General features: G+C 35.9%; 1 protein-coding gene across 6 annotated transcripts in view; it reads left to right on the top strand.

The window, feature by feature from the left end:
• Nucleotides 1-14,401, top strand: part of POLA1 (DNA polymerase alpha 1, catalytic subunit) — a 295,311-nt gene that overhangs the window by 131,167 nt on the left and 149,743 nt on the right. For 5 of the 6 annotated variants that reach the window (XM_061407813.1, XM_061407812.1, XM_061407816.1 and 2 more), the window contains 2 exons: nucleotides 12,002-12,180; nucleotides 13,867-13,998. In XM_061407813.1, the coding sequence (XP_061263797.1) occupies nucleotides 12,002-12,180; nucleotides 13,867-13,998 (311 nt within the window). Of the gene's footprint in view, nucleotides 1-565; nucleotides 799-12,001; nucleotides 12,181-13,866; nucleotides 13,999-14,401 lie in introns of those variants that run through there. The other variant, XM_061407817.1, reaches the window with a different exon arrangement.

Raw genomic sequence — 14,401 nt, 5'->3', positions numbered from 1 at the left:
ATATCTCAAGACTGGCTGTACAAGGAGCAGACCAGACTGATTTTGTTAGTTCCAGGGTTGTATTTAAGATCCTTTTCATATCCATTAAATCGCAGGCACATAGTAACTGCTTAAAGACAAACTTTCTCATCGTTGTGGCTATCTTATGAATCCAGTTTTCATGTATTATTTTCAAAGCTGGTAGGCTGGGGAGCTCCATCTTCAGAGCGTTCTTGGTGTTACTTAGCACCCTCAGTCTACCGAGGGGACCATGTGACTGTGTGCACATCACCCCTCTCCTACCTCCATCGCCTGAAAGCTCTCGTTTCTGGGTAGCTGCTTAGAGCTGCTGAAGGGCCTGTGTCTCTCACCCTGAAGGAGCTGCAGCTGCTCCCCTTTTTATCTTTTTCTCATCTTTATCTTCTGCTACTTGACAGCAGTTTTTATGCTGAAGACATGTGAAGTTGTCATCGTTGTGCAGTCTGCCTCCTCCTACCGCAGCCCCGGCATCACCAGCAGTATCCACATACCTATCTACATTTGTAGTAAATCTCCCAGTCCTTTATCTTTACTTCTTTGCTCATAGGAGGGTCCACAGTAATGAAGTGCAGAACAGCAAGTGCCAGTCACCATGAAGATGTGTAGAAAATGTGGAAGCTGGCTGGGGAGATCTGTGTAAGCATCTGCCCCCTGCCCTTTTTAGGAGCTGCATTTTGATCTGCATCCTTTGTTCCTCCACCCCAAGGGAAAATTAGGGTGGCTGTTCTTCACTAGGGGATTCAAGGCCCCTGTTATCAGTTCTCACTTAGCCTGTGGTTTTAGAGGAGGAGGGAGGAGATAGGGAAGTGGTGGGAAAGAAGGGGAGTGTAAGGGGGTGCCTGGTTTCTAAGAGGTGCAAGCTATAGGCATAAAATTACTGTAATTTGTTTTTAAAGTTCTAAATCTGTTTTCTTTATATTAAAAAAAACTGCAGTTAGTGAACTGACACTGTTAAATGAGTTGAAGTCTGCAAATGTACACATAAAATATAAGCCCTCCAACTGTCTAATCACAGACATAAAATAATTCTCTTGCTTTTAATGTAGTTTTTATCTTTGACTAATGAAATGTATTACAGTGTTGAAACTTCAGTGAAGTTTGCTACTTTGTCCTTTTAGCTAGTATAAAGAAATCAGGAATAATGGCATAATTTCATTTAGGAAAATTATTAAGTTCATGATTTTTTATTTTTAAGACTCCTTTGTGGAGAGCAACTATATTTTTCAACTACCTCTTTTTCTGTTGCTTTTATACGGCTTTCCTTGAAATGAAAGGCACGCATCAAGTGTTGGTTTTATCCTGTGGCTTCATTTTCGAAATGCTCTGACTATTTCTCCCTGTCAGAATACCTCCTGAAGTCTGTCTGGTGGCATGTTGCATGGCCAGGTGTTCTATATAGGAAGGTCGTTTCAGTGAAAGGGAGAGAGGATAGTCTATTAAATGAGTGAGTGAATAAGTCTGTTGAATTGAAAGAGAATAATTTGTTCTCCCTAATAACTAATGGTCCTCATTATCCCACAGTAAAATGTGTATCATTTTTCTGAAACCCATGCAAGATTATTGCTATTGGGCTTAAATAAAGCTAAATTTTACTCTTTTCCATCTGTGAATAGAAAAAAATATAGTATTACTCTTCTTATACAATAGCCCTATGGGAAACATGGCCACTAAAACTTGGAACTCTTAGCTTTTGTTCTCTAGACTATAGGTTTTTTTCTCTCTTGTTCTAATGAAAGCTCTCTATATTCTGTGGATGAAATATTCACAGTATGCTCCAACATCCAAATAGTCTTCTGTACCTAGCAAAACAGGCTGGGAATGAGAATATTTTAAAGTTCATTCTTGAATTTCATCTTTTAATAAATTTATATTTAATACATGACAATACTTAAAATTATATAATATCTTTACTCTGATGAGGAATGATTTTGTACAATAACTTTCAAGTACATTTCTTCATGGTCAGTTATAAAATTTCAGGCATTTGGCTATCAGGGCTGTTTTTTCATTGGTCCTGAGAAATTATTGATATTTGAAGAACATGAAAATTTTAAATTTAATCTCTGAAAGTAGTGCTTAAAACAAGGGAACACACTTAAGCCACTGTGTTCCTGAGTTAAATTGGAAAGTAAAAACCCCTCTTTTTATAAAATGGCCATGCCACCTTACAGAAGGTGGTTTCTGTCAATACACAGAGTTCAGTGGCATTTTCTAAGAAATGAAATGCCACCGCAGGCCGTGCCATGTATGGGTGTGCCTTTGGTAGACCCAGAGAGAGATACATACAAAGGTGGTGGTGGGAGTGGGATGATGCCACAGCAGGTGCCTCAGGCATTGCTTTCTTGATCAGTGAAGACTTTGCCTTTTTTCATGATTAAGCTCTCAGAAGAATGTACATACATGACCATCATTTCCAAACCTTAGATATTTAATATGACATAATTTATAATAAAATTTAAAACAAAAGATTACACCAACTGCAATGTAGGATAGTAAGTCTTCTCAGCAGATAAGAACCCCCTCTCAGGCTGGGTGCCAATCCAAGCATGTCACTGAATGGCTCATGCTCCTGGCTTTCTTATGCATCCATGGAACAGATGAATGTTGAAGACCTGAGTAATGGGTGCTGTGAAGGGTACAAAGTTGAGTTGGCTGAGGTTCTTCAATTACAGCCCAGCCTGTTGAGTCAATTTCCCTCAGTCAATTTCCCTCTTGTGGGAAAATCTAGGGCCAGCACAAGTACATATCCCAAAAGAGGCAAAATAAATTTTTCAGTGTTTTGGAAGAAGCAGAGCCCACTTCTAGCTGGGGCCACCCAGGAAGAGTTTATGAAAATGGAGATGTTTGAGGCCATGTGGGTTTGCACTGTGCGTGTGGAGTTGGGAGTGGCTATCTGTGTGTCTGTGCTTCCAGCCCAGTGATGAGCAGCAGAGCCCTGACTTCCAGGCCATCCCAGCTGCTCTTCAGGGCACATGAGGGAGTTCACAGAGAGTCTCACAAAGGGTATTCGTTGCACTGCATTGCACCTCAGTCTTTACAAGGTGAGCGCACAGCACTTGTGCCTGTGACCCAGGTTCACCGTGCCAAGGGCCTGCAGTGGCACTGTTTACCTGACTCAGGCATACCTCTAAGAACTTAGAGCCCCACCAGAGCATGCCGAGAGGAATTGCTAGGAGTAGTGATTTCTTGCTCTGACTTTGTAAGGCTTGGAATTTCCAAAGGAAAATGGAGATTTCTCACATTATTTAAGTTTGATCCATTTTTAAAAATTTAACTCATTGAGGAGTAATTGGCAAATATAATTGTATGTATTTAAAGTGTACAGTGTGATGACTAGAGATATGTTTACATTGTAGAATGTTTACCAAGATCAAGATAATTAACATAATCATCACCTCACCCTTCTGTGGGGCAGGGGTAGTGTGGTGAAAATGCTTAAGATCTACTTGCAGCAACTTTTAAGTATGTGATACTGTATTATTAATTATAGATCAAGATTTTAAAGATCATCATATTAAACATACTAAAATGATGCCAAGACTGTGTAGCCTATAGAAAAATGGGTAAGACGTAATATAATGAAAAAGAGCTGAGTACAGCATTGTGCACAGATACTTAAACTGTGTAAAATGTATACATATGGTTAATTCAGAAAAGTGTAAAGATGATGAGTTTTACGTTCCTCCTTTGTTGAAAAAATATAAATATTCTTATAACTAAAGTAAGATAGTTTTTATAAAATCAGATGGGAATATCATTGAAACATGTATATTATCATATGTGAAATAGACGAGTCCAGGTTCGATGCATGAGATAGGGTGCTCAGGGCTGGTGCACTGGGATGACCCTGAGGGATGGGATGGGGAGGGAAGTGGGTGGGGGGTTCAGGATGGGGAACACTTGTATACCCATGGTTGATTCAAGTGAGTGTATGGCAAAAACCACTATAATATTGTAAAATAATTAGCCTCCAACTAAAATGAATTAATTAATTTAAAAAAATCAGATGGAAAAAATTGTTAAGCAGTTACTAACTCACTTGTAAAAAGGTGGGTGTTTAGGAACCTGTAGCATGACTCTGCACATCACCCCCACCCCATATCTACCAACATAGATGGAGAGAAGAGAATTTTGCTGTAAGAGAAGCAAAATCTTTTCTTGGTCTATTCCTTTGTGTTATTTTCCAAATATTTTTTCAGCATAAAGTTACTGTGTTTTCTCACATCTAAAAATAGGAAAGAAGATACTTCCAAGTTTTTTTCTTGCTTAGAGGTACAGGTCTCATTAAGTTAAAATTCACGTTCAGGGCTATCATCAAGGGCATTAAAAACAATCTTGTCTAGCAGAATTTTTTTTCTCCATCATGATTGTGGGAGTTATCTTTTGCAAGACAGTAAAACTCTTGGGAGTTTACTTAACCCACAGGTTTGGATATTATTTCTTTTAAAATACTCAGACATTTCTCATTTATCTTATGGAACGGTTTGTTGTTGCTGTGAAAAGCAGGTTCAGTTGCTTGCCACTTGTACAGTCAATTGTTTATCATTCAGTTGGATCTGTAGTATTTAAAATTTTTTTATTATAAAAAAATTCCAAACGTGTAATAGTAAAGAGAACTGTGTAAGGAGCTCCCATTTGCTCACCACCCAGCTACAACCATTCTGCAGCTGTGGCCAACCTTCCTCCTCTTCACCGCCTCTGATGATTTTGAAGTGAACTCTAGACATTGTATCATTTTACCTATAAATATTGGTATTTCATTTTGCATTTCTAAAAGGTAAGGTTCCCCCCTTTTAGCATAAGTGTAACATTATCACTATGGGGAAAAAAACCCCACAATTTCTTTTTTCATCACATATCCAATAAGTGTATTTCCCCAGTCGTACTGTGAATGCATTTTTCCTTTAAAATGAAGCTCCTTCTTTGAACTGGAATCTAGTCAGAGTCCAGATGATAGTTAATCTTCTCTATCCCTGTTTTGTTTTTTGACCCTTCCAATTTATTTGTTAGAGAAACCAGCAATTTTTGTCCTATGGAATGTCCCTTATTCTGGAGTTTGCTGTTTGCATCCTGGAGATATCCTTTAACACATCCCTCTGTCCTCTCTGTTTCTTGTAAAATGGTAATTAGATCTAAAGACTTGCCCATATTTTGGTTCAGCTTAAATTTTTGCTAATCCAACTTCCTAGGTAATGGTCTGTACCTTTGTGAGGAGATGCATAATGTCTGATTGGAATCTAACACATTTTGAAACAAACTCAGAGATATAGCATGAGAGATACTTCGTATTCAGTTTTCCTACCTTTTTCAGTGTATAAATTTTCTTTTTTTTAAGTTGAAATATAGTTGATATACAGTGTTATTTAGTTTTAGATGTACTGTGTAGTGATTTGAGATTTGTATACATTATGAGATGATCATCACAGTAAATCTAATAATCCTCTGTCCCCATACAAAGTTACTGCAGTGTTATTGACCATACTCCTTATGTTATATATTATATCCAACTCCCTCTCCCTTTTGACAGTCAGCTGTTTGCTCTCTGTATCTGTGAGTTTGTTTTCATTTTGTTTTGCTTTTTAGAGTCCACATTTATTGTTATCCTGTGGTATTCATCTTTCTCTATCTTATTTTACTTGGCATAGTACCCTCTAGATCCATCCATGTTGTCACAAATGCAAAATTTCAGTTTTTGGTGACTGAGTAATATTCCTGTGTGTATGTGTGTGTGCGTGTGCACACACGCACACATAACACATCTTCTTTATCCATTCATCTATTGATGGGTCCTGAGATTGCTTCCGTATCATGACTATTATAAATAATGCTTCAGTGAGCATTTGAGTCATGTATCTTTTTGAGTTAGTGTTTTTTTTTTTCCCCTGATAAGTACCAGATGCTAAATTGCTAGATCGTATGACAGTTCTATTTTTAATTTTTTTGAGAAACCACAATACTGTGTTCCATAGTAGTTGTAATAATGTATAATCCCACCAACAGTGCACAAGGGTTCCCTTCACACTACATCGTTGGTAACACTAGTTATTTGTTGTCTTTTTAATAATATCCATTCTGACAGGTGTGAGGTGATAGCTCACTGTGGTTTTGATTTGCATTTCCCTGGTGATTAGTGATGTTGAGCATCTTTTCATGTGCCTGTTGGCCATCTGTTTGTCTTCTTTGGAGAAATGTCTGTTCATGTCCTCTGCCCATTTTTAAAATCAGGGTTTTTTTTGTGTGTGTTGAGTTGTATGAGCTTTCTATGTATTGAATATTAACTCCTTATCGGATATATTATTTGCAGATATTTTCTCCCATTCAAGTGGGCTACCTTTTCTTTTGTGGATAGTTTCCTTGTCTGTGCAAAAAGCTTTTTAATTTGATGTGACCCTGTTTGTTTAATTTTGCTTTTGTTTCCCTTGCCTGAGAAGATATAGCCAAAAAAATACTGCTAAGACCAGTGTCAAAGATGGTACTTCTTAGTTTTTTCCTAGGAATTCTTTTATTCAAGTCTTATATTTATAAAGTCTTTAATCCATTTTGAATTTATTTTTGTGTATGGTAAGAGAAATCAATATGAATTTCTTATATAACAGACATACAGAAAAGTTCACAAGAACCTAACTGCTCCATGAATTTTTCCAAAGTAGACACGTACCAGTATAGTCAGTCCTGAGCACAAGAAACAATATATTATTGTATCCTCAGAAGCCCCTCCTATCCCCTTCTAGAGATTGTCCTCCATGCCCCAACAGAAAATTACTATCATGACTTACAACATCATAGATGAGGTTTTCTTATATTTCAATGCTGCATAAATTATGTCTTTACTCTTAATGTCTGGCTACTTTCATTCAGTCTGTTTGTGAAATGGGTCCATGTGGTCGTACTTCATTTCTGTCTACTATGAATATCTCACACTGTGTGACTACCTACCAATGGATTCTTTCCACGCTGGGTGGTTATCAGTATTAGGCATTCTAGTACATATCTTCTGTTGAAAAATTATATGTATTTCTGTTGGGTATATACTTAGGAGCAGATTGGCTTGGTCATAGTGGGCATATATGTTCAGTGTTAGTAGATGTTACCAATTATCTAACATGGTTCTACTAATTTAGAGCTGCTACTAGCAGCGTTTGAGTGCCTGCCATTCTCAGCAGTACTTGGTGTTTTCCTCTCTTCTTCATTTGATGTTGTGGCATAATGTTATGGTTTTAATTTGTGTTTCTTTGATGACTAATACAGTTGAGCACCTGTTATCATGCTTATTGGCCATTTGAATATTTCCTTTTGTAAGAGATCAGTTCAAGTCTTTTTCTGCTTTACTGTTGAGTAGTCTTTTTCTTACTGATTTGCAGGCATTCCTTATATGTTCTAAATGAGTTCTTTGGTAATATATGTTGCAAACGTTTTTTATTTGGAGTGCTTTCTTCTAAAGGATAATTAACATACCATGCATATCACACAGTCAGTGTATCAAAACACAGAATATTTCGATTGCCTAGAGAGTTCCCTTGTACTCTTCCCCAGTCCATACCCTCCCTCCCACAAAAGGAGCCACTCATCTGATTTTTATAACCATATGTTAGTTTTGCCTGTTATAGAATTTTGCACAAGTGATCTCCACTGGTACATGCTTTTTGTGTTCAACTTCTTTCACTTAGCAAATTTTTGAGATTCATACATCTTGTTGCCTGTATCAGTATTGTCTTTTTCGTTGCTGAGTAGTATTCCATGGTATATGCTACCAGTTTGATATTCCTTCTCCTGTTGATGGACCTCAAATTGTTTCCAATTTATGAGTATTATGAATAAAGATGCTATGAACATTCTTATACAGGGCTTTTTATGGATGTAGCATTCACCTTTTAAAAGTTCATTTAAGTATTTTTTTCTTTAATCATACTAAATTTTCAGTTTGTTTATTGTTCTCTAGGAAGTCCACATATACGAAGGCATGGATTCATGGAAAAGATTCGTTTCCTAGAAAAAATTTTTAGAAAAAAATATTCACATTAGGATTTCATAAGTTAGCTTCCCTAGTATTTTAAGTGATTTGTTTAAGGTATACTTGTGAATACCAGTTACTCTACTCATATGGAATTTTATTCATATGGATCTTTCCTGCTTCCCTATAGTTGTATGAACATAATTGACTTTACCGTAGTTATTTGCAGTTGCATTAGTAAAGACCTTGTCTTTGGAAGATGATTATTTAGTCAAATATATCAGCCTCCAAACCTAACACCCTGAGTTTGGAGCGTTTTAAATACTCCTTGAAAATGGGGACAAGTGAACATTCTAAAAACAGATAAATAGTTTACAATTATTAGAAAATACAATGGTAGAAAAAATAATCCTGTTCTATATGTTACATTGGAGGTATGTGTGATAAGAATGGGGCAATCTTAAGTAAAAAACCACTCCTGAACTCATCCTGTCCAATGCTCATGATGTTACTTTCTATAAATACTCTTGAAATATGAGAGCTTTGATCCTGTTGCCAAAATAATGTGAGATCCTATACATTTTCTAATTATAAATGACAGTATTTTAATTTCATTCCACTGTGCCTCTGTCCTGTCTCGTCGTTGTCGCCCTCCCCCACACCCCTACTCCAGCCCAAGAAAAATGGTGTGACTGGATCACTACAAGTCACAGGGTTGAGTTAAAGCACACATCATTTCCATGACTGCTCTTCCCCCACATAACTGGTGCCAAGCGCAAATAGGCTGCTCCTTCTTTTATTCTGTGCCGGACCAAATGGTTAAAGTTATCTGTCAAAAGCTAGTCTAGTAGAAGTTCTTTTTCTCAACTGGGACATAAAGTCTGTTTCTTTAAGACAGTTTGGAAAAGCTCTGCATAGAAGAAATAAGGAATTTGGAATTGAGTTTTGTATCTCTTGGTTGCTCAAAGACTACTGTGATTACTTACTGTGTAGTGTGCAGTTTAATATTGATTATACAGTATATATGCACGTATGGAAACTGTGATCATAAAGAGTTTGCTTTAATGTCATTTCTGACGATTGTGTTTCATTTTGGAGGGACAGTAATTACAAATGGAGTTCTTTGTAGCAGTTCAATTTTGCACATTTTAAAATTCCAAATCTACCTCTAGGTGGCAGCACTAGACACTTTTTCCCTGTTTGATTTCAGGCTTAACGATTTATGGTATAAGTAGTAAAACTTTTAAGTTTCCTGAAACTTTGAAATAAGCTGTTCATCGCCAGTTTTGTGCAGATTTGGAAAAATTAACTTCTATGTTGAATAAGTTTGGGGTTTAAACGTGAATTTTAACCTTAAAAAAGGATTCCAGCAGTAATGATCCATATTTTTAACATGACTTCTTAATATGTTTTCTTAAAAAGATTTAACTTAGCCCTCTGTGATTTGCCTGTTGAACTTAAAATTGTCCTCCCAAGAAAATCACTTCTTTGTGATATTTTTATATTCAAGTAACTTGTACAAGGGTTGTTATATACTTAATATTTTAAGGTTATTACAATGTCTTCTCCCTATTTTCTATTGAAAAAAATATGCCATTTTGACTTATGGCCAGAAGTACTGAGATGAAGTCCCTTTTCTTGGAAAAAAATCAGCTTGTGTGTAAATCTGAAGTAATTAGCTGGGCCAGTTGGTTTTGTGATTGCCCTGGGCAGATAAGGGTGGTTTGTGGGAATGGACATTTAAAGTAGACATTTCATAAGGCCTGGTAATTTTTATAACTCTCAGTCACTTGTTGGGCTTTTGTCCATAAGTAGCAGGACAACCCATGTCCAGTTGTGGTGTGTTCAGCGGGCAGGCTGCCTCAGGTACACTCAGTGGACATGACTGGTAGGGAGGCCTATAAAAGCTTTCATTGCTTCCTGGTTGCAGCCCAACCAGTTTTGTCTGTGTGCAAACCCAGCTTTGTTTTGTTCCTTGATATTTAGGTTGTGAAAGAAGCTTGTCTTTTTAGAAAACCCTTGCTTATTTTTTTCCATACTCTTTGAAGAGTATTGGCCTGGGAAATTGGTGGAATAATCATACCATCAGAGAAAAACTGGAGCTGCTTTCTCATAATCCCGAATAAAGCAAGACATGTGAATACAGTTGGATTCACAACTAGAGGTTCAGGAATTTGCAGCAGTTACCCTTCACTGCAGAGAAGAAATGGCACCATTCACAGGGGTGGGCCTAGTTTCTCTCACTCCATTCCTCTGTCTCTCCTTGTCTTTAAAGGAGAGGATATGTATTCCCCCACACTTCACTAACTTGCTGTTTCTCTTAAGCTGTAGGTAACTTGTAAGATAAAAATGTATAGTGAGCCTTGGGGTCACGTGGCTAGTGAGCCGTGTGATCTATGTTACAATAATTTATATCACTAACCAAGAACAGGTTTTCAATTTGTTTTGAATGTGTAGTCTTTGTTTTTATTATACACTATCATGTTGGGAAATACTCACTTTAATTACTACAAAGAGCAGCTATTAACTTGGCTGCAACATGAACGTGCGTTTCATGTATTTTTCCAAATGTATAATTTTGAATGAATACTAAATGATGGATAAATAATGTTCACCCACTATTTTATTTTTTCATTCATGTGGCATTTGTTGAGTGCTTTTTACATGATCGGCATCATTGAAAATGATTTGTCCTCTAATGTCTGATTTAAACTTTAAAAGTGTATAGTAGCTCCATTTTGCAGATGAGAAAACCAATACTCAAGAATCTTTTCATTTTTTCTTTTTTAATCACAAAGCTATGCATTTCTTTCCAACTCTGTCCACAAGCCAGCTCCCCAGTGGGTTTTTTTTTTCCTTTTCATTCTTTTTTCAGCACCTTTCAACTGCCAGAGTCAACCCTAAGTCTTTTATGATTATGAGATGTCACTTGACAGTTGACTAGCTAGGATTTAGAATCTTGTCACTGAATTCTAAATATATCTGTTAGATTATCTAACTATGCAAGCTGTTGATAGAGATAAAACAATTTTTAGATATTTTTAGTATTTGGACTTTTATGCTCAGTGACTTTTACATTACTTATTTACATTTATACTAAAATAAACATGATAGCTTTATATTTCTAACCAAAAAATACCTAGAATTCTTAGGGATTGCTAAGGAATACTTTCAAGAAAATAAGATATAGAGTGGAATAATTATCTTTAAGTATAAATTCATATAGTGGATTTTGACATATATGCTTTAGTCAATGGTAAGTTAAATTTGTTGGCCTTAAAATCTTTCCTTTTCTCAAATAGCTTGGGGAAACAAGATAGTGTAAACTATGCATCAGTTGATTTCTTATGTTGTTTTGATTGAAATATAGAAGGTATATTTGGCTTCAGGATTTTCATGGGACATTTTGGCCTATAGAATTTGTAGATCATTGTTTTTGCACGTATTTTAAATTTCTGAATTCAGAACAGTAAAACCATGTTGCGTTTTGACAGATGCTGCTACTGAATTTTAACCACTGAATTAGATAGCAACCTCCATGCTGTTAGCTACTGAGCCAAGATGGAATTGACCACTGCGTTGAAATCAGGGTTAGCAGTTGTGTCTGCACTTGAAGGAGTTGTAATAGCAGTGAACTTGTTTTCCTTAATGGGATTTTTATTCTCTCTTTTCAGTTTTAATGGTAATACTTTGATTTTGGAGATTTTAATAGTGCATTTTTGGGGAGATTGTCACTGTAACTTTAAGAAAATAGTAAAACCATCCTATAGAAGTAAGTAGTTTCCAAATGCAAATGTCCAGTAGCCTGTTTCTGCATTGTTTTGATGCAGTTTGTTTTGTTTATAATTTCCTTAAAAAAAAAAAAAGAAGTCATTTGTCTTGATGATATGAGCCTCTATCTTGAATTCAAATGGTTGTGTATGTATTTCATGAATTTGAAACAACTCTTCTGATTTCTTTGTAGTATTTTTAGGAGAAGGGAATTCCAATAATTGTACCTTTCTGAATTTATTTTTTCTTTGACATTAATAGGACTTGACCCCACCCAATTTAGGGTTCATCATTATCATAAAGATGAAGAGAATGATGCTTTACTTGGTGGCCCAGCACACCTCACGGATGAAGAGAAATACAAGGACTGTGAAAGGTTCAAATGCCCATGCCCTACATGTGGAACCGAGAATATTTATGATAGTGTCTTAGATGGTTCGGTTAGTTATTTTTGTTTCTTTTTGTTTCTTTTGTGAGTGAACTAGTATAAAGTCCTCTTTCTCTCCCCTGTATGTGTAAAAAGGAAAAATGTTTTTAATGTGTTTAAAGAATTTTGGCATCATATGAATTCTGCCTTCACAACTTACGTTATTTCTGCTTAAAACCTCTTAATAGAGTGTACTTGAATATTTGTTTTTGGCTTCCTAGAATGCTTGGCCTTGGTTTTTTAAATGGAATCTCCTGAAAATTCTAAATTATCTTAAAGTATTTTTATGGTAATTCCTTAATTAGTAACCTGTATTTCTCCACTCCCAGCCCAATTTATTAAGACTTAGAGTGATATTTTCCTTTATCTTAAATCAAGTTAATGGGAACTAAGTGTTTTTGGAAAGTTTTTGTTTATCTTGACACATCCCACTTGCCTCCTTTTTGACAAAGTTACTCTGATGATCTTTTCTGCCGTCTTTGCATATCAGGCATTAAAAAAGTCACAAGGAGACATTTCTCTCAAGAAGTACTGCCAAAAAATGTATCATTGACCTTGGATCAGAACTTGAAACTTGGCCAATCTACTTGATTCCACTGCAGTGTTATACATGTACTAGCCATGGGCAAATGAGTAGGCAGCAGAACCATGTAAAACCTTGAAACTGAAAGAAAATACATCCTTTATCTAAATTAAAAGTAATTATTTTAAGTTAATTTGGACAAACAGCAGATGTTTTGCATTTTTTTGAATCAAAACAAAGCAGTCTTTGGAAGCAAGTGCAAGGAAGAGGCAGACACAGATCAGCAATACTTGCTAAATCCTTGAGTTTTGCTTCATTACAGCTGTAAATAAGATAGTTAATTGCATGGAGGCTTGACGACTTGCAGATGGGCTAACTGTGGAAGAGCCGATGTCAAGCTCTAAAATCTCTTCCACCTGGAATTGCTTAGTGTGGCGGGGTAGGGTTATATACCAGATTGGAGCAGGAAACCAAGATGTTTTAAGTATCAAGAAGGAAAACAAATGCTCCAGAAACCCCAACAGTTTTCCTGTATATTACATTTGCTTTGTCTTTGTTTAAAACAAAACAAAACGTTTTCTCCAACTACTAATAATTCATAGTTTCAAATTTGTGCTCCTCCTCTCTCTCCCCTCCCCCAAATACATTTTTCACTTGTAGGGGACGGGGTTACAGAAATTTTAGATTTGCTAAGCTAATGATGTGATCATTTTGTAGTGTAACACTTAATTTTTAGACTTTATTCTTAAAAATTAAGTTGGTAGTACTAAGCAAACTATTGTCATTAATATTCTTGCATTGTCTTCAAGTTTGGAATGAATAAATACAAATTTAAATTTTTGCTCAGTATCTCTAAGAAGGATGTTTATTTCCAGTAACTTGACTTTACTGGTATTTTCAGAGGGGAGACTACTTTATTCATGGAGTCTGCCATGTATTGAATGTAAAAAAAGTGATTTCAGGGTTTTCCCTTCAGTTTTCTTCTCCATTATCATAGTGACAAGAGTGGAAGCTATGTGTGACTGAGGGGATCTTTGAGTAGAAAGTGGTTGAGAAAATAAGGTTAAAAACTTACCAATAAAATGAATTAAGAATACAGTACAGCAGGACAGCATGTAAGTATTTAAGCACAGAAACCTTTCATAATCTTTTTTTTGTCTGTCTTAACTTCTGTAGGGAACTGATATGGAGCCCAGCTTGTATCGTTGCAGTAACATCAATTGTAAGGCTTCTCCTCTGACCTTTATGGTACAGCTGAGCAACAAATTGATCATGGACATTAGACGTTGCATTAAAAAATACTATGAAGTAAGTATCTACCATGAGTTTCTTACATATGCAATGTACTTAGATTTGATACTTGTTTTTAAATGGTTTTTTGTATTATTGGTTTTTTCCCGAAACTAAAATTTCGAAAAGATGAAGGAAAATGATTTAATTTTTCTATTGGGGATTTTCATCTCATTTTATTTTTAGAAATGAAGCTTTTGCTTTTAAGAAAAAATGAAAATATAATCAGGAAAAGGTTTAGTTTCTTGCTACCTAAATAAAATGAAGTTATATGGTCACTCGGATCTTTGGGCAGAGGAGGAAAAGTCAATATTAACCTTTCTTTGGCAACTAGAACTGTAACATCATGTATGGTGATTTATAATAAACTGCCAACTAGCTAACACTTTGTGTTTATGTGGTAATCTAAACCATTTCACAG

The sequence above is a fragment of the Bos javanicus genome, chromosome X (genome assembly GCF_032452875.1).
Source record: "Bos javanicus breed banteng chromosome X, ARS-OSU_banteng_1.0, whole genome shotgun sequence".
Lineage (NCBI taxonomy): Eukaryota > Metazoa > Chordata > Mammalia > Artiodactyla > Bovidae > Bos > Bos javanicus.
Note: the sequence above shows the minus strand (reverse complement) of the source record. Positions and strands in the feature narration are given on the sequence as shown.